At 46.5% G+C, this 26,131-nt stretch overlaps 1 protein-coding gene across 9 annotated transcripts in view; it reads right to left on the bottom strand.

The window, feature by feature from the left end:
- B3GNTL1 (UDP-GlcNAc:betaGal beta-1,3-N-acetylglucosaminyltransferase like 1) overlaps positions 1-26,131 on the bottom strand; it is a 134,769-nt gene that overhangs the window by 61,685 nt on the left and 46,953 nt on the right. For 7 of the 9 annotated variants that reach the window (XR_005837285.1, XR_005837286.1, XM_040639922.1 and 4 more), the window contains one exon: positions 4,136-4,201. The exons of 1 other annotated variant lie outside the window; for it this stretch is intronic. Coding sequence is in view for 6 of the 8 variants with exons in the window: in XM_040639922.1 (XP_040495856.1) it covers positions 4,136-4,201 (66 nt within the window). In the remaining 2 variants the exon portion in view is untranslated. Of the gene's footprint in view, positions 1-4,109; positions 4,202-26,131 lie in introns of all 9 variants that reach the window. One more of the 9 variants, XM_040639918.1, reaches the window with a different exon arrangement.

Here is a 26,131-nt window from a genome sequence, read left to right as displayed (position 1 = left end):
CCCGAGCCCCCTGGAGACTCAGTGACGTCAGGGACGTAGAAGTCCCACCATCAGCCTACGAGGGCCCGATGTCCGAGGCCATAGCGAGGAGCCATCAACCATGCCGGAAAAGCTGTAGGGTGCGTACCCCTGTGCAAGGTGCTCCCACATCTCCTGTGGGGCACCCCCCCTTCTTCCTGCCTTCCTGAAACCACACACCCACAGCTCTCCCCCTCTGCGCCTCTGCGCACGAGACCCCCACAGGGAAGGCCCAGGCCAGGGACGGCAGCTCCCGACTCACCCCAACGCTTGTCCCAGAGCTGACCTCCACTCGGCAATGTCCAGTCAGTGGCTGGATAAATGTTATGCTGGGAGCTGCCTCGTGGCACCCAACATCAGACACCCCAAAAGTTCTGCAGTAAATAGGCAATGGCCCAATTTATGGAAGCATCACCAAGGGTCTTTCCTTCAAAATTATATGGTTTCCTTGTAAATGGCCTTAAAAAATAATGACTAAGGACAAGCATACATTTAGCATTCATTTCATTCTTTCCAAACAACCTACAACATAATTGACATAACCCACCAGCAACTGCAAATTAAGATTTTTGTAGGTCATGATTTAAAAAAACAACACCACAAAAAAACCCAGCCCTGCAGCAACAGCCCTGCTGATTTTGCTCTGGGTCAACAAGACTTGTGACATCCCCGGTCTAGGCTTCACGCAGGAGCAACGGCACGGGTCACCCAGTCTCTCTGCAGGGCTGGGACAAAAGTATGGCACGAGTAGGCAGCTTCTCCTGAGCTTGGGAACAGAACATCAACTGAATTTAATTATAAGGTTAGCAAGAAAAACTCTAACCTAAAACTTTATAAAACTTATAAAACTGCAAACCAACGTTGTCTCAATTAAGATTAAGAGAATGACACAGTCTGCATCATCCCCAAATCCCTCATGCATCCCTAGACTTGGCGGTCCATTTGCACCTAAACACTAAGAACCACCCAGAACAATTCCATTAAAGAAGCAAATTGTGTTTTTTTTCCAATATGGAAAACAACATATCTGAACATCTCTCACTCTCTAAACTGTCAACCCTGGTGACGAAGTCTTCAGAAGGTTCAACGCACAGCACATTTTAAACGCCTGTGGTACGAGCATCACTCTGCCCAAAAGACGCAGCATCTCAGGCCCCGCTGTGTGCCCACAGGGCACGAGCACCGGCTGCAGCTTCGTGGGGTCACATGCTCCGTGCCAAGTGGACCACGCAAGGAGATCTGGCACGGGCAGTCAGTCACGGGGAGCACAGTCGCATAGTGGGGAAAACTGGGGTGCTTGTCTGAGATCTCGCCATCACAGCTCAGAGCCAGTGAAAGAAACTTCTGGAAACCCCAGTCTCTCCACCTTCCTTGCAGACATTAACTGTGAACAGAAGCCCACCCAGACGCACTTCTTTCCATTCTTTTTCCTCTTCCCAACAAGGAAACAGGGCCGACGATACTGTTTGTGCATCTGGTCTCTCCTGCCATGTGGCTGAGAACTCCTGTCAGCCCCTTTGGAGGCAGGGTGGGAATCCCTGCAGGGCACCGGGGCAGCCCAGGACTGGACGACCTCCCCTGGCGGCTCCCGGGAGGAGCTGCTGACCGGTTGCCATCTTTCTGACACCCTTCCACTGCCCGCGGGAAAGTGCTAGAGTCCAGGGTCTCTGACCGCAGATGTCTAATGAGCATCTCCCGGACTCGGTGCTGGCCGAGTGCTACGGATACACGTATTTGCACAGATCTGTGGTTCTTAAGCTTTGCCACTCCCACCTCTTGTCAGGATCTGGAGAACGCCACAGAGCTGCACGTGGGCCCCGCAGCTCCTATGAAGGCGCCCCTCGCGTTCCCTGGCGTTCACACGCTCAGACGCCGCACTGTCTCCCACGTCCTTCACGCTCTGGGCTCTGGCTCGGACCTCGGCAGCGCTGGCCACGTGCTGCCTTCCGTCTGTCATGGTCAGTTTTGTGCCCACTTGGGAGCCTCAAACGCTCAGCTGTGTGCTGCCGGGAAGGGGTTTTGCAGCCGTGACTCAGGCCCGTGACCAGCTGACTTCCTGGACAACGTGGCCGGTCCCATTCCAGCGGAGAGCACTCACAAGGAAGCTGTAAGGGCCGCTTCCCACCGGCTCGAGGGGTTCAGCTGATGGTGACATCAGACCCCTGCCATCAGGACCCCAGGACACACACTGGCCCCCATGACACGACCTCAGCCAAGGGGCCGCTTCTCAACGGAGTGCGACTGGGCATTTCTGACCCTCCCACGTGGCCTGCCTTCTGGAAGCTTCCAGCCCAAAGAGCAGTATAGTAGCGTCTCAAGATGCAGCTGAGGGCCGTTTTTTATTTTCTTACAGGCATATTTCAAGGACATGTTTACATTAAAAATGTGTGACTTTCAGCAACATAAGTGTGGTTGCAATTCGGGGACTAGTAACCTTCAGCACGTAACTTAACACTAACATGCCTCGCGTTCCCTGAGGACAAGAGCCCCTTGCAGGGGAGCGCGTGCATGTGTTTACAAAGGGCAGACTAGGTGCCCACAGCCAAAGACCCCGAGTCACAGCNTCGTGTGTGTGTGGGGCTGGGCAGCTGGAGAAAGGAGCAGAAAGTCAGTGCACTAAATACAAAGCTCCAAAACAAAGGGCCATTGGAGAGAACGAATTCATCTGCATGAACAAAAGTCATTCAAGCTCCTTGGAAATTGTCATGTTGTGCACTTCTGAGCCTCCCCTCCTTGAGCACCTCACACCGTGCAGGTTTCCTGAGGGTGGCCTGCTGAGCCCCACCCTTTCCCAGGAATGGGCTCTACACATGCCCGGGGACAGTCTGGGGACAGTCTGAGAATGGGCTGGGGGACAGCCTGGGGACAGTCTGGGGATGGTCTGGGGGATGGCCTGGGGACAGTCTGGAGACAGTCTGAGGATGGGCTGGGGGACAGCCTGGGGACAGTCTGGGGACGGCCTGGGGATAGCCTGGGGATGGTCTGGGGATGGTCTGAGAATGGTCTGGGGGACGGTCTGGGGATGGCCTGGGGACAGTCCGGGGACGGTCTGGGGATGGCCCGAACCCTCTGGCACCCAGAGCATGTGAGAAATGCTGAGCTCAGCCCCCACCTGATGCTCAGATTCAGATCCCCAGGAGTTGGTGTGCACGCGACAGAGAGGCCATCCACTGGAAAGCTGGCACTGTGGTTGTCTGAAGTAGTCCTGCAGACCCTTCTGTTTCACACTTTCTAAAATCAGTGATCATCACAGTAATTCAGACATTTTCACTATAACTTCAGACAGATGTCTGAGCAGTGGGTGCCGGGGTCAGACCCAGGCTCCGGAGGTCAGCCACCTGGGCTGCTCCAGACGTGGAGCTCCCTGCGGGTGAGTGACCCTGGGCCCGCGATGCCCTCCAGGTCCACGTGGGCCTCCTTGTCGGGAGACGGTCCTGGGGAAGCCTGGCTCACTGGGCCAACTGGGGAGCCAGTCCGAAGTTGAGAGCTACAGTATGAGGTTTTCCAGGTAATGAGATGACCCTTCAATCTGCTGACACACGAGAGTGCTCAGCCTGTGTTTCCACACCCTAGGCACACAGCCTCTGAGATGCTGATGGAAAAAACTAAACCAAGAAGCCCTCTGTGCCCGTTTGGACGCAAAGCATGCTGCCCAAAATAAGAGGCACGTTTTCCTTCTCAGGAGCAGCGGGAGTGTCTAGAGACGCAGGGCCACTGCTCATGCTCTGATGGGGTGGTCGTACCCTACAGAAGAGCCTGAACACAGACAGCAGCAACGGCGCTTCCACAAAGGGGATGACATCTCAGAGACAGACGCAGGACTCATGCACACTGGGGACAGACGCAGGACTCACGCACACTGGGGACAAGTGCAGGACTCACATGCCAGGGACAGACGCAGGCCTCAACATGCTGGGGCCAGACACAGGACTCACACGCCAGGGCCAGACACAGGACTCACACGCCGGGGCCAGACACAGGACTCACACGCCGGGGCCAGACACAGGACTCACACGCCGGGGCCAGACACAGGACTCACACGCCGGGGCCAGACACAGGACTCACACGCCGGGGCCAGACACAGGACTCACACGCCGGGGCCAGATGCAGGACTCACACTTGTCGGGTGCTGGGCTGCAGCTTCCAGTTGTAGCCTCACCCTCTGAGGCATCATCACGTCGTCCTGAAGCAAAGAACACAGTTTAAACTCACATAAAGCAACTCCCACAAACAAGAAAGAAAAAAAAAAAAGAACATCTAACATTGAAATGGGCAAGAGATGGGAACAGGCAACACAGATGCTACATGTAGGCCCAGGAACCCCACTGGTCAGTGGGGAGATGCTGGCAATCCCCACAAGGGCGTGCACTCTGCCATCTGCCCGTGTACTCCAGAGGGCGCTGGGCATCATCCAGCAGTCTGAGGACACATCCCTAAGATGCAGTGATTTCACCCGCTGGGGAAAAGAGTTCTGCACGTGTGCATCCAAAGACATACAGAAATGCTCATGGCAGCAACATTCAAACACAGAACCAGCCAACATCTGGAGACGCCAGGATGGATAAATCGTCTAAGTCACTACGGAAAGTGCCAGTCACCAGTGGAACTAAGGCGCAGCAACACCGACACAGATAACTTTCACAGACACATGCTGAGTGAAAGATCCAAGGTAAGAGAAGATACAGAGATTATGCCATTTACTTAAAACTCAAAATCAAGCAAAATTAACCACATTATTTAAGAAATGCACACACAATGCAAACTATAGAGAAAAGCAAGAAAATTACAATCCCTTAGTTAGAATAATGGTCACTATGCAAGGGGATGGAGAGGCAAGTACACCTCTGGGGTACTGGCCATGTGGCTACTTCCTGACCAGGAGCTGCTCATGCATGTGTTTGCTTCCTAATCAATCCTCAAAGTACACGAATGCTTACTGCACTCTTCTTTAGGTATATTCTATTTCACAATAAAAAAGCATTTCAGTGTTTTGTTTAAAGGTATAAATGTACCCAATACAAGAACTACAAATATTGCCGTTGGGAAGATATTATCTTTAAACTGAGCAATAAACTAAAAGACCTGTATTTGTATTCATATTCCTGCAAGTGGCCTCATGAGCACTGTGCTCATCAAATTACTTATGATAAATGGAACTGCGGAGGCCTGTGGCTAAGGCAGGAAAGGAGGAGGAGGAGGGAGGAGGAGGAAGATGGAGAGGAAGGGAGGAAGAGGAAGGAAAGAGGAGGAGGAGGGTGGGGGCGGAGGAAGATGAGGGAGGAGAAGGAGGAGGGGAAAGGGGAAGAAGGGGAGAGGGGGAGGAGGAGGATGGGGCAGGAGGGGGAGGAGGAAGATGAGAAGGAGGAGGAGGTGGAGGAAAGACAGAAAGAAGGGGAGGAAGAGGAGAAAGGGGAGGGGGAGACGAAGATGGGAGGAGGAGGAAGGGGAAGAGTAGGAGGAGGAGGAAGGAGAGGAGGAGGAGGAGGAGGAAGGGGAAGAGGAGGAGGAGGGACACAGGAGGTGCAGAAGAGACAGGGATGGAGGGCAGGTCCTGCACCAGACACAGCTGAGCAGGCAGGTGGGGAGCGCAGGTGTGAAAATGGATAGAAGGAACCCAGGGTGAAAGACTGTCAGAACAGGAGCAGAAAAGGAAACCTTGAGCAAACTTCAGGCTTTTCCAATCCCCGAATTCCTCCCTGGCTGCAGCCTGGAACACACTTACTGTTGCGTGCGTGGTCGACCAGGCTGGGAACATTGAAAGAGAAACAGGAGAACTGGGGAGCTGCAGCAGAACAGAGGGGCAGGTGGGGCTGTAAGGGGGCACAAGAGGTCACATAAGAAGGGTTCGCAGCACAGTGCACCAGCACGGCTGGCAGCGAACCCTGGTGAGCACCCAGAGATCTGCCCCAGGGTGCTGACCTCCCGTCCCCACACCTCATCAGCACGGGGAAGGGGCACCTCGTGTGCCTTTCTAGAATGTGGGCCAGCCCAGTCCTTTATTTGGTTGGCCCTCAGAAATACTTGCAGGACAAATGAAGTGTCCACTCCAGGCTGAACAGTGTTTTCAATTACTCCGCCATTTACAAAACACTCATATATTCTTTTTTTGGATATTTATCACGATCTTCTACAGATGGAGACAGAGGAGCTAGAATTATGCCTGTTTTGTAGCCAAAGGAAACAAGGCTTGGAAAGATCTCACAGCAATTACATGCCGGGGTTAAGATTTGAACACGGGATTAACTAAGAAACCAATCTATGTTAACAACAAAACTGCCCAGAAATTCTCAGCTCTCGAGAACATTCCAGTGTAAGTTTCCACCACCTCCTGAACCAGAATCGCTCCTGGGCATCGCATATCAACATCTGAGGTCCACATAGTGTCCTGGGGGCAGTAACACGCTCACGCAGAGTGTCCCGGGGGCGGCTGACACGCTCACTGATGGAAGCTGAGAAATTCAAGGAGGAATGCAATGAGCAAACACTGAAGCTAAAAACCAAACAGCAGGACAGGCACACACACTATGTGAGTGCAGAGTGGCCCCGTGGTTCACAGAGAAGCTCCTTGTTCTCCGAGACCATCCTGAGAGAAGAGAAACTGGCTGAAAAGATGGGAAGACGAAAAGGTCTTTATTACACATGAAAACCACGTGGTATTTTCATAACAAGCCCAGATGTGTGTCTGCTGGGGACCGTGATCTGCACCACCTTTCATGCCAGCACCCCTCCTGGAAAGGGGGCAGCTCTGGTCCAGGTCCACAGGGCTCACCGCTGGTGCCAAACACCAGGAGCTGGTTTTAACTGAAGTCAGCTGGTATTTGAAATGCACAGGAGAGGAGCCCGAGGGGTGGGTCTACAGTCCTGACCCCACGGAGCACAGGAGGGCAGGCTCAGAAGCCTCCACTCTTGTTTGCCTGAGAGCGTGCAAGATCCCCAGACTGGCTGGAATCCCACAGTCATACCCAGTTAAGAAACTACGTTCCTGGCAGCCGAGGGTGAAGGTTTTGATGTTTTATAAATACAACATTAATTCAGAATGAAATGCTGTTTCTTTTTTGACCATAAAAATAATGGGCAGAAAAAAGTACATCTAGTCAAAGAATTTTGTAGTTAAAAGAAACCTAGAGAATCAAGTCAAGTAGCTTCTGAGTGAGAATGGTCCAGGGAGAGCATAGCTGTGGGCTCTCGGGGACCACCACCATCAGGCAAAAGCTAGAGGCGGACAAAAGCCTGGGACACACGGCGTGTGGGATGGGCTGCCTGCAGAGGAAAGTCACCCTCAGCCACAAGAAGATGTCCCTCTATGGCAGAATGAGAAGTTGATTTTTTTTTTTTTTTGGTGAAGTGTCCTTATGCTTGGTTTTCAGACACGTAGACTGGAAGACAGACAGAAGTTACACGGTCAGGCTTCCAGGCTCAGGACCCATACTGCAAAGGGAGGGCCCTGAAAAAGGGGAGGAGACAGTGGACCAACCAACAGGTGGACAGCCTGCTTCCAAAGCCCGAGGTCAAGGGACTGACGTATGCTAGTCTCCTGTGTGTCCGCTTCCTGCTCATGGTTTGCTGCACAGCTTGAGTGCCAGGACAGGGTCATGACCGGAGTTCAGGTGCCTCCAAATTCCACCAGCAGAAGTGAGACGCTAACTAAACTCCAGCTCTGTTCAGCTACGAGAGCTCTACCAAAGAGTTTAAAAGTTTGTAACAGTAACGGAGTTAAGGAGAAGCGCTGGCAGGCACAGGGCCCAGATCCACAAGACGGCATGAACCCAGAAAACACAAGCCACTTTTGCCCTGAAGGCCTCACTGACCCTGGTTCTGGGAGGAGGGAAGTCAGAGCCCAGGCTGCTCGTGACTAGGGAGGGGGCGGGTGCTGCTCAGGCCGCAGCCCCGACCTCCCCAGCGGGAGAGGGGTCTGAGGTGCACCGCCCTGGTGGTCCCAGCGTGGCGGCTCTCCCAGGTGCCCGGAAGAAGCAGGAGAACCTTGGAAGGAGTGAAGTCTCGTCCGAGGCCTCAAACTGCACAGGGAGGTGTTTGGACACAGGGATAACCCGGCATGTGAGTACGACATACAAAACAATACACAGTAAGACTCCCAGGAAGCAGCCATTAAGGAAATAATTCAAAAGAGTTAAAAATGAATAATCTTAAGTAGGACCATAGAAAATATTGTTCAGTAAAAAAGCGGAGGCAGCAGGGGAAGAACAGAGGAATGAAATGAATGAATGAGTGCGTGAAATGGAAACTCAACGGAACGGCAGGCGCGCACACAGCCAAGTGAGAAACAGCAGATGTGAATAAACTCAATCCTTAACCAGAAGTAAAGACGGTCAGACTGCATTTTATTTTATTTTATTTTTTTTTAAAGATTTTATTTATTTATGTGACAGAGAGACAGCCAGAGAGAGAGGGAACACAGCAGAGAAATGGGAGAGGAAGAAGCAGGCTCCCAGCGGAGGAGCCCGATGTGGGACTCGATCCCAGAATGCTGGGATCACGCCCTGAGCCGAAGGCAGACGCTTAACGACTGTGCTACCCAGGCGCCCCCAGACTGCATTTTAAAAGACAAACACAGAAACAAAACAAGATTCACCCATGCACTATTCACGAGACACAGACTTCAGGCTCAAAGACAGAACGACGGAATGTGGGAGGATGGAAGATGCCCACGCAAACTGAAGCCACAAAAGATGACGGCCCTAAGGCAACAGGACGCCACGGGAGACACAGAGGGAGGCCACGTGTGGACAGAAGGCCAACCTAACAGAAAGAGGACGGCTGTGAGTATACCTGCATGCCTGCAACACCGGAGAAAGAAACAGAAATGCACAGACCTGAAGAGAGAAACGGACAAGAGCAAGGGCTGGAGACTTGACGCTCGCTGTACACACCTGATAGGACCGCTGGACGGGCTCCCGCAGACGAGGGGGCGGGGGGCGTGCCACTGACCAGCGTTCAGCCCGCCCGGGCAGGTTTGTCACACAGCAGGGGCCACAGTGTTAAAACACCGAGATCACGCAAGGTGTGTTCTCTGACCACAACGAAATTAAGAAATCAAAAACAGGAGGATACTGTGGAAATCTACCACCAACACGTGGAGAGGAACAAGGCACTCGTAGACAGCCAGCGAGTGGAAGAAGAAACCATGATACTTTCCGAGCCGAAGGGAAGTGAAAACGTGACACAGCGACGGCCACGCCTGTGCCAACAAAGACAGGTTTCTTAGGAAACAGCAACGAAAAAGAGCAAACTAAACCAAAAGTAAACAGAAGAAAATACTAAAGATTTGAGCAGAAATAGAAATAGAGAAAAGGAAAACACGAGAGAAAATCAGTTGAGACCATGATGGGTTCTTTGAAAACAACAAGAAACTTAACAAACCTTTGGCTACACTGGAAACCAGCAAACTTTTTCTATAAAGGGCCAGATACTAGATATTTTAGTCTTTGTGGCCATATGTGGTTTCTGCCAATATTATTCTTGTTTTGTTTTGTTTTTGTAACACTTAAAAAAAAAAAAGACCATTTTTAGCTTAGAGACCATAAAAAACAGGCTGTCAGTGGGTTTGGCCTGTGAGCTGTCATCTGTTGACTCCTGAGCTAGACAGAGAAAAAGAGAGGACACAAGCATGTAAATTCAGGAATGAAAAGGAAGACAGCAGGGCTGGCCTCAGAGAAGGTAAGAGAACTACAGGAGAGCCCAAATCAAGCACATGCCCGTAAATCAGACAATTCAGATGAAACAGACAATTCCTAGAAAGATGTGCGTTTCTGAAATTGACTGAAGAAGAAATATAAAATCTGAATAGATCTATAGTAAGTAAAAAAATATATATATAAGAATTATATATATATATGAAATTAAGAATTAAGAATATATGTAATTAAGAATTAAAAATCTCTCCCTACAAGAAAGTCCAAGTTCAGACGGCATGGAGAGTGAATTCTACAGACATTTAAAGAAGAAAAGGGGACACCTGGCTGGCTCAGTCGGTGGCACATGTGACTCTTGATCTCAGGGTTGTAAGTTTGAGACCCATGTTGGGTGTAGAGATTATTTAGAAATAAAATCTGAAAAAAGAAAAGAAGAAGAAGTGGTATGTTGCCTTCACAAAGTGTCCAGAAATGGAGGCGGTAGGGGTACGTCCCACTTCCCTCTAAGCGGCTGGCATTAGCCGGTACCAACGCTAGACAAGGACCCCATAAGAAAGCTAGAGAGCAAGACCACGCAAGAACACAGATGGAAGGAGTGCTGGACCAAATACTGGCAAACCAATCAGCAACATACACAAAGGACGAGTCTGTGACCAAGTGGGATTTCCCCAGGAGTGAAGGTTGCCTCACCACCTGAAAGCCAGTTAATGGCATACATCAAATGGACAGGAAAAAGAACAATTGCTACAGGACAATCACAATAAACGCAGAACAAGGGTTTCACAAAATCCAATGGTCATTCAGGATAAAAATTCTCAACAAAACAGGAGTAGAAAGGAACTTCCCCATCTTGATAAAAGGCACCCACAAAACCCTAGGTTAACGCCTCAAAGGTGAGCAATGGAAGGCGTTCCCTGCGACGGGGAACGAGGGAACATGCCTGCCCTTGCACTCAGAGCCCTGCACGGAGCTGCGGTCAGTGGAACCAGGCAAGGAGGGAGGATAAAAGACATCCGGATGGGAAAGGAAGACATGAAACTGTCTTGATTTGCAGATGGCACGATTTTTTATTTAGAAAACCCTAACTATCCACACAAAGACACTAAGCTAATAAAGGGGCTCAGCAAGGTCACCGAACACAAGATCGAAACACAACAATCAACTGTATTTCTGTCGACCGTCTCCTTCACTGTGCAGAAACTTTTTATTTTGATGAAGTCCCAATAGTTTGTTTTTGTTTCCCGTGTCTCAGGAGACACATGATATCAAAGATATTACTCCCTGTGTTCTCCTCCAGGATTTTTACGGTCTCACTTTAGGTCCTTCATCCACAAAAGTAAAAGTCAACTTACTAGGAGCAGGAAGATGGGGGGAGAGTAGGAGGACCCTAGGCACACCTCACACCATGAACACAATTAGACAACCTCAAATCACCCCAAATACCCCAGAAATGGATCTGAAGACTGACACAGAGAGAGAAGAGGCCACATGGAAGAAGAAGCTTCACTATGAAAAAAAAGGTAACCTATCGAATGGGAGAAGATATTTGCAAACAACATAGCAAATAAAGGGCTACAATCCCAAATACGTAAAGAACTTATAAAATTCAACACCCCTGAAACGAATAATCCAATTAAATGAATAATCTGATTAAAAATGGGCAGAAGACATGAATAGACATTCTTCTACAGAAAACACATAGATGGTCAACAGACACATGAAAAATTGCTCAACCTCATTCGACATCAGGGAAATACACATCACAATGAGATCCCACCTCACACCAGTCAGAATGGCTAAAATTCACGAGTCAGGAAACAACAGACGTTGGCAAGGATGCAGAGAAAGGGGAACCCTCGTGCACTGTTGGTGGGAATACAAACTGGTGCAGCCACTCTGGAGAACAGTATGGAGGTTCCTCGAAAACTGAAAATAGAGCCACCCTATAGCCCAGCAATTGCACTATTAGGTATTTACCCCAAAGATACAGATGTACTGATCCGAAGGGGCACCCGCACCGCAGTGTTTATAACAGCAATGTCCACAGTAGCCAAACTATGGAACGAGCCCAGCTGTCCACCAACAGATGAAGGGATAAAGAAGACGTGGTCTATATATACAATGGAATATTACTCAGCCATCAAAAAGATGAAATCTTGCTATTTGCAACAATGAAAATATAATGCCAAGTGAAATAAGTCAGTCAGAGAAAGACACCATATGCTTTTACTCATATGTGGAATTTAAGAAATAAAACAAATGAACAAAGGGAAAAAGAGAGAGAGAAACAAACCGAAAAACACACTCTGAAGTACAGAACACACTGACCGTCCCCAGAGGAGAGGTTGAGGGGGTGGGTGAAACAGGTGATGGGGATTAAGGAGTGCACTTGTGATGAAACAAAATAAAATACAACGATAAAAACATAAACACAAATTACAGCTAAACAATTCAATTTTATTTCTATACACTAGCATTAAACAATCTGAAAATAAAACTAAGAAAATAATACATTCGGGAGAGAGTTAAGATGGCGGAGGAGTAGGGGACCCCTTTTTCAGCTGGTCCCCTGAGTCGAGCTGGATAGGTACCAGACCAGCCTAAACAACCACGGAATCAGCCTGAGAAGCAGGAAGATACATCTGGATCTCTACAAATGAACATCTCCAGCGCTGAGTATTGAGGTACGAAGCGGGGAGCCGTGAAACCGCGCACAGATATGGGAAGATAAATGGAAGAGGGAGGGAGCCGCCACGTTCGCGCGCCGGGAAGCGGCAGCCACCTGCACGGGGGAGCGGGCAGACTCACGGACGGCGCCCGCGAGAGCGCGGACTGAGACCGGTGAGCCGGGAGCTCGTGCCACCAGGCATCTCGCGGAACACCGGAATCCCGGTGTGCTCACGGGATCCATACTGAGACCGGGTGCTCCCGGAGCGTGCGCGGGGCGGCTGGCGGCTGGCGGGCCACCTGCACGGGGGAGCGGGCGGACTCGCAGTCGTCACCCGCGAAACAGCAGACTGAGACCCTGAACCGGGTGCGCGCCACCAGGCTTCTCACGGAACTCCGGAATCGCGGTGTGCTCACCGGGCATAGACTGAGACCAGGAGATCCGGGAGCGTGCGGGGCGGCTGGCAGCTGGCGGCATTAGAAACACAAAGGACAGAGACGCGCCGGCCCTGGAAGTGAGGGCAGGGGACGCGGTGGGGCGCACATCCCGGGACGCTGCAGGGTTGAGCAGCACCAACAGAAACAGAGTTAAAGTGGCCAGAACATTAGTAGAGAACGGGCCGCAATCCTTCTGTTCCGTGACAGAGGCTGAAATTTGGCCGCTGCTGCTCTGACTCTCAGAAGAGGCACAGCAAACCGCCAGGGAAAGCCGCCAGAGAACAAAAGCCTGGAAATACCGGCTCAGAGAGTGCCCATCCCCATCCCCCCTCGCAGGGGACACGGAGACTCTACCCAAACAGGGTTGCCTGAGTATCGGCGCGGCAGGCCCCTCCCCCAGAACACAGAAGGCAGGCTGAAAAATCAAGAAGCCCACAACCCGGGCGCCTGGATGGCGCAGTCATTGAGCGCCTGTCTTCGGCTTAGGGCGTGATCCCGGCGTTCCGGAAAGGAGTCCCTCATCGGGCTCCTCCGCTGGGAGCCTGCTTCTTCCTCTCCCACTCCCCTGCTTCTGTTCCCTCTCTCGCTGGTTGGCTGCCACATAAATAAATAAATAAAATCTTTAAAGAAGAAGCCCACATCCCTAAGATCCCTATAAAACAAGGGGCACGGCCTGGGACCCAGTCAATAATTTGGGCTCTGGAAACCCCACAACCTCTCCTCATCAGAATGACAAGAAGGAGAAGCGCCCCCCCAGCAAAGAAAAGACAGTGAGTCTGTGGCCTCTGCCACAGAAATAACGGATATGGATGTAACCAAATTATCAGAAATGGAATTCAGAGTAACGATGGTCAAAATGATGAGTAGAATTGAAAAAACTATTAACGAAAGGTTACTGAGAATACAGAATCCCTAAGGACAGAAATGAGAGCGAATGTGACAGAAATTAAAAATTCCATGAGCCAAATGCAGGCAAAACTAGAGGCTCTGATGGCCAGGGTCACAGAAGCAGAGGAACGGGTTAGTGAATTGGAGGATGGGTTAATAGAGGAAAAAACGAAAATAGAATCTGGACTCAAAAAAATCCACTCTCAGGAATGTAGTTTCCGGGAGATTACTGACTCAATGAAACGATCCAATGTTAGAATCATCGGCATCCCCGAGGGGGTGGAGAAAAACAGAGGTCTAGAAGAGATATTTGAACAAATTGTAGCTGAAAACTTCCCTAATTTAGCAAGGGAAACAAACATTCGTGTCCAAGAGGCAGAGAGGACCCCTCCCAAGCTCAACCACGACAAACCTACGCCACGTCACGTCATAGTGCAATTCGCAAATTTTAGATCCAAGGATACAGTATTGAAAGCTGCCAGGGCAAAGAAATTCCTCACCTACCAAGGCAAAGGCATCAGAATTACGTCAGACCTGTCTACACAGACCTGGAATGAGAGAAAGGGTTGGGGGAGCATATTTAAAGCTCTTTCAGAGAAAAACATGCAGCCAAGGATCCTTTATCCAGCAAGGCTGTCATTCAGAATTGATGGAGAAATAAAGACATTTCAGAATCGCCACTCATTGCCCGATTTCATAACTACGAAACCAGCCCTACAGGAGATATTAAGGGGGGTTCTATAAAAGTAAAAAGGCCCCAAGAGTGATACAGAACAGAAAGTCACAGCCAATACAAACAAAGACTTTACCGGCAACATGGCATCATTAAAATCATATCTCTCAGTATTCAGTCTCAATGAGAATGGCTTAAATGCTCCCATAAACACCACAGGGTTGCAGATTGGATAAAAAGACATGACCCATCCATTTGCTGTCTACAAGAGACTCATTTCGAACCCAAAGATGCATTCAGACTGAGAGTAAGGGGATGGAGTACCATCTTTCACGCAAATGGACCTCAAAAGAAAGCTGGGGTAGCAATTGTCATATCAGATAGATTGGATTTTAAACTACAGACTATAGTTAGAGACGCAGAAGGGGACTATATTATTCTTAAAGGAAGTATTCAACAAGTGGATATGACAATTATAAATACATATGCCCCCAACAGGGGAGCAGCAAGATACACAAGCCAACTCTTAACCAGAATAAAGAGACATATAAATAAAAATACATTAATAGTAGGGGACCTCAACACTCCACTATCAGAAATAGAACACCCTGGCAAAAACTAAGCAAAGAATCAAAGGCTTTGAATGCCATACTCGACGAGTTGGACCTCATAGATATATATAGAACACTACACCCCAGAACCAAAGAATACTCATTCTATTCTAATGCCCATGGAACATTCTCAAGAATAGACCATGTTCTGGGACACAAAACAGGTCTCAACCGATACCAAAAGATTGAAATTATCCCCTGCATATTCTCAGACCACAACGCTCTGAAATTGGAACTCAACCACAAGGAAAAATTTGGAAGAAACTCAAACACTTGGAGACTAAGAACCATCCTGCTCAGGAATGACTCGATAAACCAGGAAATCAAAAATCAAATTAAACAATTTATGGAGACCAATGAGAATGAAAATACAACAGTCCAAAACCTATGGGATACTGCAAAGGCAGTCCTAAGGGGGAAATACATAGCCATCCAAGCCTCACTCAAAAGAATAGAAAAATCTAAAATGCAGTTTTTATATTCTCACCTCAAGAAGCTGGAACAGCAACAGAGGGACAGGCCTAATCCACGCACGAGGAAGCAGTTGACCAAAATTAGAGCTGAAATCAATCAAGCAGAAACCAGAAGTACAGTAGAGCAGATCAACAGGACTAGAAGCTGGTTCTTTGAGAGAATCAATAAAATTGACAGACCACTGGCAAGACTTATCCAAAAGAAAAGAGAAAGGACCCAGATTATTAAAATTATGAATGAAAAAGGAGAGGTCACGACGAACACCATTGAAATTGGAAGGATTATTAGAAATTTTTATCAACAGCTATATGCCAATAAACTAAGCAATCTGGAAGAGATGGAATCCTTCCTGGAAACCTATAAACTACCAAGATTGAAACCGGAAGAAATTGATTCCTTAAACAGGCCAATTAATTATGAAGAAATTGAGTCAGTGATAAACAACCTTCCAAATAACAAAACTCCAGGCCCGGACGGTTTTCCTGGGGAATTCTACCAAACATTCAAAGAAGAAATAATACCTATTCTCCTAAAGCTATTTCAAAAAATAGAAACAGAAGGAAAGCTACCAAACTCATTCTATGAGGCCAATATTACCTTGATCCCCAAACCAGGCAAAGACCCCCTCAAAAAGGAGAATTACAGACCGATTTCCCTAATGAATATGGACGCCAAAATCCTCAACAAGATACTTGCTAATAGAATCCAACAGTACATTAAAAGGATTATCCATCACGATCAAGTGGGATTCATACCTGGGATGCAAGCGTGGTTCAATATTCGCAAATCAATCAGCGTGATACATCATATCAACAAGAAAAGACTCAGGAACCATATGATCCTCTCAATCGATGCCGAAAAAGCATTTGACAAAATACAGCATCCTTTCCTGATTAAAACCCTTCAGAGTGTAGGAATAGAAGGTACATTTCTCAATCTCATAAAAGCCATCTATGAAAAGCCTACTGCAAATATTATTCTCAATGGGGAAAAGCTGGAAGCCTTTCCCTTAAGATCAGGAACTCGACAAGGATGCCCACTCTCGCCACTATTATTCAACATAGTACTAGAAGTCCTTGCAACAGCAATCAGACGACAAAAAGGGATCAAAGGTATTCAAATTGGCAAAGAAGAAGTCAAAATGTCTCTCTTTGCAGATGACATGATACTCTATATGGAAAACCCAAAAGAAGCCACTCCCAAACTATTAGAAGTTATAGAGCAATTCAGTAACGTGGCGGGATACAAAATCAATGCTCAGAAATCAGTTGCATTTCTATACACGAATAACGAGACCGAAGAAAGAGAAATTAGGGAATCCATCCCATTTACAATAGCACCAAAAACCATACGTTACCTTGGAATTAACTTAACCAGAGACGTAAAGGACCTATATTCTAGAAACTATAAATCACTCTTGAAAGACATTGAGGAAGACATAAAAAGATGGAAAGATATTCCATGCTCATGGATTGGAAGAATTAACATAGTTAAAATGTCCATGCTACCCAGAGCAATCTACACTTTCAATGCTATCCCGATCAAAATACCGAGGACATTTTTCAAAGAACTGGAACAAATAGTCCTTAAATTTGTATGGAAACAGAAAAGGCCCCGAATCTCCAAGGAACTGTTGAAAAGGAAAAACAAAGCTGGGGGCATCACAATGCCGGATTTCGAGCTGTACTACAAAGCTGTGATCACAAAGACAGCATGGTACTGGCACAAAAACAGACACATAGACCAATGGAACAGAATAGAGAGCCCAGAAATGGACCCTCGGCTCTTTGGGCAACTAATATTTGATAAAGCAGGAAAAAACATCCGGTGGGAAAAAGACAGTCTCTTCAATAAATGGTGCTGGGAAAATTGGACAGCTACATGCAAAAGAATGAAACTTGACCACTCTCTCACACCATACACAAAAATAAACTCCAAATGGATGAAAGACCTCGATGTGAGACAGGAATCCATCAAAATTCTAGAGGAGAACATAGGCAGCAACCTCTACGACATCGGCCAAAGCAACCTTTTTCATGACACATCCCCAAAGGCAAGAGAAACAAAAGATAAAATGAATTTATGGGACTTCATCAAGATTAAAAGTTTCTGCACAGCCAAGGAAACAGTCAGAAAAACTAAGAGGCAGCCCACGGAATGGGAGAATATATTTGCAAATGACACTACAGATAAAGGACTGGTATCCAAGATCTACAAAGAACTTCTCAAACTCAATACACGAGAAACAAATAAACAAATCAAAAAATGGGCAGAAGATATGAACAGACACTTTTCCAATGAAGACATACAAATGGCTAACAGACACATGAAAAAATGTTCAAAATCATTAGCCATCAAGGAAATTCAAATCAAAACCACACTGAGATACCACCTTACGCCAGTTAGAATGGCAAAAATAGACAAGGCAAGAAACAACAATTGTTGGAGAGGATGTGGAGAAAGGGGATCCCTCCTACATTGTTGGTGGGAATGCAAGTTGGTACAGCCACTCTGGAAAACAGTGTGGAGGTCCCTTAAAAAGTTAAAAATTGAGCTACCCTATGATCCAGCCATTGCACTACTGGGTATTTACCCCAAAGATACAGACGTAGTGAAGAGAAGGGCCATATGCACCCCAATGTTCATAGCAGCAATGTCCACAATAGCTAAATCGTGGAAGGAGCCGAGATGCCCTTCAACAGATGACTGGATTAAGAAGTTGTGGTCCATATATACAATGGAATATTACTCAGCTATCAGAAAGAACGAGTTCTCAACATTTGCTACAACATGGACGGCACTGGAGGAGATAATGCTAAGTGAAATAAGTCAAGCAGAGAAAGACAACTATCATATGATTTCTCTCATCTATGGAACATAAGAACTAGGATGATCGGTAGGGGAAGAAAGGGATAAAGAAAAGGGGGGGTAATCAGAAGCGGGAATGAAGCACGAGAGACTATGGACTATGAGAAACAAACTGAAGGCCTCAGAGGGGAGGGGGGTGGGGGAATGGGATAGACTGGTGATGGGTAGTAAGGAGGGCACGTATTGCATGGTGCACTGGGTGTTATACGCAACTAATGAATCATCGAGCCTTACATCGGAAACCGGGGATGTACTGTATGGTGACTAACATAATATAATAAAAAATCATTAAAAAAAAGAAAAAGAAAATAATACATTCACAAACACATCAAAGAATAAAACCGTTAGCTATACATTTAACAACAGAAGTGCTAGAACTTGTACAGTGGAAATAGGAAACATTGTTGAAAGAAGTGAAAGATCTAAATGAACAGAGACATCCCACATTCATGGATCAGAAGAGCCAATACTACAAAACAATTGTCCCCAAATTGACCTACAGATTCACTACAACCTAAATCCAAATCTCAAATCCGTGTTTTTTACAGAAACTGACAAGCTGCCCCTGAAATTCCCATGGAGATATAAAGACCCAGAATGGCAATGTTGACAACAGAAAAACATGGTGGAGAGCTTACACTTTCTGATTCGAAATTCACGGCCACGGAGCCACTGGTGGGAGATGTGTGCGCAGACCCACAGGCCGACTGCAAGCCGAAGACCAGCAAGGCAGAGGCTGGAGCCGGGACCAGAAGGGAAAAATGAACATAGACCCCACCACACACAAAACGAATCCAAAGCAGGTCACAGGCCTCAATGTGAGAGCTAAAACCGGAAACTCTTACAGAAATCTTGGTGACCCTGAGTGAAGCAAAGAACCCTCAAAGAAAACTCTGACAAACGGGGCTTCATCAAAATTTAAATTTTTTGTGCAGATTTGAAAAGAAAGTGAACAGAGTGCCCCAGGCTGGGAGAAAACGGGTGCAGAGGCCACAGGTGCGGTGATGCTGGGAGTTTTCTTGCCGGCGGGGCAGGCCCTGAGCAGGGGCCCCCAGCGGGCACAGAGGCAAGAGCCCTTCCTCCGCCTGGGCCGTCCGCTCCTGCTTCAGCTGTTTAAGAGAACTTCCCTGACTTTATTAAGGGCACACTGGAGAAATATCTACAGCAAACAGCACACTCAATAGTGAAAGGGTCCAGCGGGCTCTTTGAGATTGGAGCGGAGATGAGGATGCCCATTATCGCGCCTTCTGGTTAGCATCTGACTAGAGACTCAAGTCAAGAAAAAGAAATAAAAAGCACAAGGCTTAGAAAGAGAAAAAAAATGATTCTATATATAAACAACCCAAAATATCAGCAGAGAAATACTGGAATTAAAAGTAAATTTAGCAGGGTTCCTGAATACAGATTAATGTATGTAAACCTACAAAATTTTTTACATGATGCCATTTACAGTAATACCGAAAACCATCAGACTCTTCTCCTATACCACTGGTAAGAGTGTAAAGTGGTACAGCTACTTTGGAAAACAGTCTGGCAATTCCTCAAAACACTAACCATGGAGTAACCCTGTGGCCCAGCAATGCCATCCTGAGTCTATACCCACGAGACCGAACACATCTGTCCACACAAAAACTTGTACAGGAATGTTCATGGCCACGTTTCGCACAACAGCTAAAAGGAGAAACAACCCCAATGCTCATTCAGGGTATACGGATGAACAAGACGGGGTCCCTGCATACAGCGGACCATGGCACCACATTAGGAAGAAACAGAGCTCTGACACAGGCCGCAACGTGATGAGAAAGCAGAGGAGGCCGGTCATAGAGACCAAACCACGTCAGTGCCACTTACAGGAGATGTCCAGAACAGGCAAGCCCACAGAGACAGACAGGGGGCCGGTGGGCCTGGCTGGGAGCTGGTGGATCAGGAGTGAGAGCTAACCGGGGGCTATCCTGTGGTGATGGCAATGTCCCCAAGTTAGACAGTGGTGGTGATTGCACAACATTGTGAACGTACTAAAAACCACTGAATTGTATACTTTGAGCGGGTGGATTTCATGTGAATTATAGTTCAGTAAAGCTGATAAAAATGTTTTTTGGAAACCAAATACCAAGGAACTAATTTACTAAATGACTGCAAGCCCTCTAGTATGAAAACCATGCATGGCTACTGAGATAAAGAAACAAATGGACGTATGTTCACTGTTAGGAAAACTGAATACCGTAAAAAAGTCAGTCCCCCCATAACTGCTCTATGGATTCAACATAATTCCAACCAAAGCCTCACTGAAGATTCTGTGAAAATTAACAAATGACTCTGACATTTATATAAAAACACAAAAGATTTTTTAAAAATATTTTATATATTTATTTTAGAGAGAGAGAAAGTGAGCACAAGCAGGCAGAGCAGCAGGCAGAGAGAGAGGAAGAAACAGGGTCTCCGCTGAGCAGAAAGCCCAATGCGGGGCTCGATCCCAGGACCCTGAGCTGAAGGCAGACGCTTAACTGACTGAGCCACCCAGGCACCCCACGAAAGATTTTAAAGGTAGGCTCCATGCCCAGCATGGAGCCCAATGCAGGGCCTGAACTCACAACCCTGAGATCAAGACCTGAGCTGAAAAAAAAATAACATCCATCTATATGTTGCCCACAAGAGACCCATTTTAGACCCAAAGACACCTGCAGATTGAAAGTAAGGGGGTGGAGAACCACCTATCATGCTAATGGACATCAAAAGAAAGCTGGGGTAGCCATCCTTATATCAGACAAACTAGATTTTAAACCAAAGATTGTAACAAGAGATGAAGAAGGGCATTATATCATAATTAAGGGGTCTATCCATCAAGAAGAGCTAACAATTATAAATATTTATGCCCCCAACCTGGGGGCCCCAAATATATGAATCAATTAATAAAAAACATAAAGAAACTCGTTGATGATAACACAGTAATAGTAGGGACTTCAACACCCCACTCACAGCGATGGACAGATGATCGAAGCAGAAGATCAACAAGGAAACAACAGCTTTGTTTAACACGCTGGACCGGATGGACTTAACAGGTATATTCAGAACATTTCACTCTAAAATAGCAGAATGCACGTTCTTCTCAAGTGCACATGGAACATTCTCCAGGACAGATCACACACTGGGTCACAAATCAGCCCTCGACAAGTACACAAAGACCGAGGTCACACCATGCATACTTTCAGACCACAGTGCTACGAAACTTGAAGTCAACCACAGAAAAAGTTGGGGAAGACCACAGATACATGGAGGTTAAAGAACATCTTACAAACAATGAATGGGTTAACCAGAAAACTAAAGAAGTTAAAAAGTACACGGAAACAAATGAAAATGAAAGCACGACAGTTCAAAAGAACCTCTGGGATGCGGCAAAGGCGGTCTGAAGAGGGAGGTATACAGCAGTACAGACCTTCCTCGAGAAGCAAGAAAAGTCTCAAATACACGCGGAACTTTACACCTAAAGGAGCTGGAAAAGGAATAGCAAATAAAGCCTAACGGCAGCAGAAGAAAAGAAATAATAAAGATTAGAACTCAAATAAATGATACTGAAATTTAAAAAACCCTGTAGAACAGATCAACAAAACTAAGAGCTGGTTCTTTGAAAGAATCAGTGAAACTGATAAACCCCTAACCAGACTCTTCAAAAAGAAAAGAGAAAGGACCCAAATAAATAAAATCATGAACGAAAGAAGACAGATCACAACTAACACTGCAGAAATACAATTATAAGAGAATATTATGAGCAAGTATATACCAACAAACTGGGCAATCTGGAAGAAATGGATGCATTCCTAGAAACATAGAAACTACCTCAACTGAAACAGGAGGAGAGAGAGAATTTGAGCAAACTCAAATCAAAAATCTCCCAACTAACAAAATCCAGGGCCAGAAGGCTTCCCAGCAGAATTCCATCAGACATTCAAAGAAGAATTAACACCTATTCTTCTCAAACTGTTCCAAAAAATAGAAATGGAAAGAAAACTCCCAAACTCTTTCTATGAGGATAGCATTGCCTTGATACCAAAACCACACAAAGACTCCAGTAAAAAGAAGACTTACAGGCTGATAACCTTAATGAATATGGATGAAAACATTCTCAATAAAATACCAGCAAATCAAATTCAACAGTACGTTGAAAGAATTATTCACCACGACCAAGTGGGATGTATCCTGGGCTTCAGGGGTGGTTCATCATCTGTAAATCAGTGTAATACAGCACACTAAGAAAAGAAAGGGTGAGAACCATATGATCCTCTCGATAGATGCAGAAAAAGCATTTGACAAAAATACGGCATCCACTCTTGATAAAAACCCTCAACAAAGTAGGGATAGAGGGAACACAGCTCAACATCATAAAAGCTATAGATGAAAGACCCACACTAATATCATCCTCAACGGGGAAAAACTGAGCTTTTCCCCACGGTCAGGAACAAGACAGGGACGTCCACTCTCACCATTACTATTCCACACATACTGGAAGTCCTGGCCTCAGCAATCAGACACAAAAAGAAAAGGCATCCAAACAGGCAAAGAAGTCAAACTCTCAGCCTTTGCAGATGACATGATACTCTGTGTGGAAAACCCCTAAGAATCTACCAAAAAATTGCTAGAACTGATACACGCAGGATATAAAATCAATGAACAGAAATCTGTTGCAATTTCTATATTATCAATAATGAAGAGAAACCGAAATCAAGGAATTGATCCCATTTACAATTGTACCAAAAACCCTAAGATACCCAGGAATAAACCTAACCAAATAGGTAAAAGATCTGTACTCTGAAAACTATACAATACTTATGAAAGAAATTGAAGAGGACATAAAGAAATGGAAAAACACTCCATACTCATGGACTGGAAGAACAAATATTATGAAAATATCCATACTACCCAAAGCAACCTACACATCAAATGCAATCCCTATCAAAATAACACCAGTGTTTTTTACAAAGCTCGAACAAACAACCCTAAAATTTGTGTGAAACCATAAAAGACCCCAAATGGCCAAGCAATCCTGCCGGGGGCGGAGGGAGCAAAGCTGGAGGCATCATGATTCCAGACTTCAAGTTATGTTACAAAGTTGTAATCATCAAGACGGCATGGTCCTGGCACAAAAACAGACACATAGATCAATGGAACAGATAGAAAACTGAGAAATGGACCCTCAACTCTATGGGCAACTAACTTTTTCCAATGGAAAAAAGACAGTCTAGTCTCTTCAACAAATGGTGTTGGGAAAACCGGACAGCAATATGCAGAGGAATGAAACTGGACCATTTTCTTACACCATACACAAAAATAAATTCAAAATGGATGAAAGACCTAAATGTGAGACAGGAATCCATCCAAATCTTAGAGAACACAGGCAGCAACCTCTTTGATATCAGCTGTAGCAATTTCTTACTAGACACACTGCTAGGGACAAGGGAAACAAAAGCAAAAATGAACTACTGGGACTTCATCAGGATAAAAAGCTTCCGCACAGCAAAGGAAACAATCAACAAAACTAAAAGGCAGCCTAGAGAATGAGAGAAGATATTTGCAAACAACATATCTGATAAAGGGTTAGTATACAAAACCTATAAAGAACCTATTAAACTCAACACCCAAAAACCAAATAATCCAGTTAAGAAATGGGCAGAAGACATGAATAGGCGTTTCTCCAAAGAAGACATCCAGACGGCCAACAGACACATGAAAAGATGCCCAACATCACTCATCCTCAGAGATACAGATCAAAACCACAATGAGATACCGCCTCACACCAGTCAGAACGGCTAAAATCAACAACTCAGGAAATGATAGATGTTGGCAAGGATGCGGAGAAAGGGGAACCCTCGTGCACTGTTGGTGGGAATGCAAACTGGTGCAGACACTCTGGAGAACAGTATGGCAGATCCTCAAAAAGCTAAAAATAGAACTACCCTACAATCCAGCCATTGCACTACTAGCTATTTACCCAAAGGGTACAAAAATACACATTCGAAGGTGTACATGAACCCCAATGTTTTAGCAGCATTATCAACAATAGCCAACTATGGAAAGAGCCCAGATGTCCACTGCCAGATGAACGGATAAAGAAGATGTGGTGTGTACACACACACAGTGGAATATGACTCAGCCATCAGAAAGAACAAAAGCCATTTGCAACAGCGCGCATGGAGCTAGAGTGTATGATGCTAAGTGAAATAAGTCAGAGGAAGACAAATACCGTATGATTTCACTCATGTGAAATTTAAGATACAAAACAAGTGAATGAACATACAGGAGGGAGAAAAAGAGAGAGAGAAACAGAGAGAGAAGCAAATCATGAGAGATTCTTAACTATAAAGAACATACGGAGGGTCGACGGAGGGAGGTGAGTGGGGGATGGGACAGATGGGGGATGGGGATTAAGGAGGGCACTTGTTACGATGAGCACTGAGTGTTGTATGTAAGTGAAGAACCACTGAATTCTCCTCCTGAAACCAATACTGAACTGTATGTCAACTAACTAGAATTTAAATAAAAAAGACCTGAGCTGAGATAGAGTCGGACGCTTAACTGACTGAGCCACCCAGCTGCCACAAAGCAAAAAGATTTAAAAAAAAAATAGCCAAAAATATGGAAGTGGACGAACAAGAGGACTTCCAGAATTAAACTACACCGTGTTCTGTAAAGCTGCATGTGGCAAATGAGGGACAGACCAACAGCCCAAACGGACAGGACACAGAGGCCATCAACAGGCCCTACACACATCAGCCCTGGACTACAGACAGCTCAGAAAGCTATGAGCAAGGGCCGTTCTTCCAATCAACAAGGCTACAACCACTGGAAATCCCCACGGGAAGGAGTCATTCAGGACCTCTACCCCACACGCAGATAGAAGGAATTTCCAGACTGACTGTAGGTCTGAATGTGGAAAGTAACAATAAAGCTTCTAGAGAATGATATAGAAAAACATCTTCGTGAGAGTGAGGTAAACAAAAATTTCACAACTGGGGAAAAAAGCACTAACAATAAGGAAAAGACTGATAAACAGGACTGCAGTAAATTAGAAACTTCTATTCATCCAAAACACTATTTAAAAATAAAAAGAACCTGGGACTCTTAATCTCGGGGTTGTGAGTTTGAGCCCCACATTGGATATAGAGATTACTAGTAAATAAGTAAGAAATAAACAAACAAAATTAAAAAAAAAAAGAATAAAAACTAAAGCCACACAGCGGGAGAAGCTCTTTGTAATTCATACATTCAATGAAGGACTTGTATCCCACACATCTAATTATCTCCTTACTGAAGAAACAGAGGCAACGTCATAAAAAATGGACAAGAGACATGAGCGGGCAGTACGTGAAGAAAATATCCAAATATCCACCTGCAACCTCATCAGGCATCAGGGAAGAGAATTTAAAACCACACACAGGCACCACCCTGTGATGACCAGATGAGTCACATGAAGGAGACCAGACACAGGAAGGCCCAGGACACAGGCCCGCGAGCCACCTTCACAGAGTGGACAAGCACCCACCGCAGGTAAGCACAGCACCGCGGGCACACAGTCCCTCCTCACACCGCAGACAAGCACCCGCCGCGAGTGAGCACAGCACCGCAGGCACACAGTCCCTCCTCACGTACGTGACAAGCACCCGCCGTGGGTGAGCACAGCACCGCGGGCACACAGTCCCTCCTCACACCGCGGACAAGCACCCGCCGCGAGTGAGCACAGCACCGCGGGCACACAGTCCCTCCTCACGTACGTGACAAGCACCCGCCGTGGGTGAGCACAGCACCGTGGGCACACAGTCCCTCCTCACACCGCGGACAAGCACCTGACGCGA

This window comes from Ursus maritimus, unplaced genomic scaffold (assembly GCF_017311325.1).
Source record: "Ursus maritimus isolate PB19 unplaced genomic scaffold, ASM1731132v1 scaffold_24, whole genome shotgun sequence".
Classification (NCBI taxonomy): Eukaryota; Metazoa; Chordata; class Mammalia; order Carnivora; family Ursidae; genus Ursus; species Ursus maritimus.
The sequence above is the reverse complement of the archived record's forward strand: the minus strand, read 5'-3'. Positions and strand labels throughout refer to the sequence as shown.